At 63.1% G+C, this 352-nt stretch overlaps 1 protein-coding gene across 1 annotated transcript in view; it reads right to left on the reverse strand.

Annotated features, from left to right (window-relative positions):
- Positions 1 to 346, reverse strand: part of INSIG1 (insulin induced gene 1) — a 9,555-nt gene extending 9,209 nt beyond the window's left edge. The window contains exon 1 of the mRNA XM_031061721.1: positions 117 to 346. Within this exon, the coding sequence (XP_030917581.1) occupies positions 117 to 237 (121 nt within the window). The 5' untranslated portion in view covers positions 238 to 346. The remainder of the gene's footprint in view (positions 1 to 116) is intronic.
- Positions 347 to 352: the final 6 nt, after the last annotated feature.

Genomic DNA, 352 nt, shown 5'->3' on the forward strand with positions numbered 1-352 from the left:
GGATGGGAATGCGGGGCTCCCGCGCGCACGGGTCACGCATTCGGCCCCACCGCCTCTCCTCCTCCACGAGAGGATGAGGAAAAACCCAAAATCACCCGTGGAGGTCAGCGACTCACCTGCTGCTGTGCCGCAGCACGGGGGCACCCACCAGGCGGAGGAGAAGAGAGTAGAAATCACTTCGTCGGGGAACAAAGTCACATTCCGCTGGATCTGCAGCAAGTTCAGCACCAGGGCCATGAAAGCACCCACGACGAAGAGCACCACGCTCCTCTGCACCAGGTGCTGACTCCAGTTCAAGGTGCTGCTGGTGCTGCTGGGGGTGCTGCTGGCGCTGGAGGTGCTGGGGCTGCGA

The sequence above is a fragment of the Geospiza fortis genome, unplaced genomic scaffold (genome assembly GCF_000277835.1).
Source record: "Geospiza fortis unplaced genomic scaffold, GeoFor_1.0 scaffold282, whole genome shotgun sequence".
NCBI classification, from domain to species: domain Eukaryota; kingdom Metazoa; phylum Chordata; class Aves; order Passeriformes; family Thraupidae; genus Geospiza; species Geospiza fortis.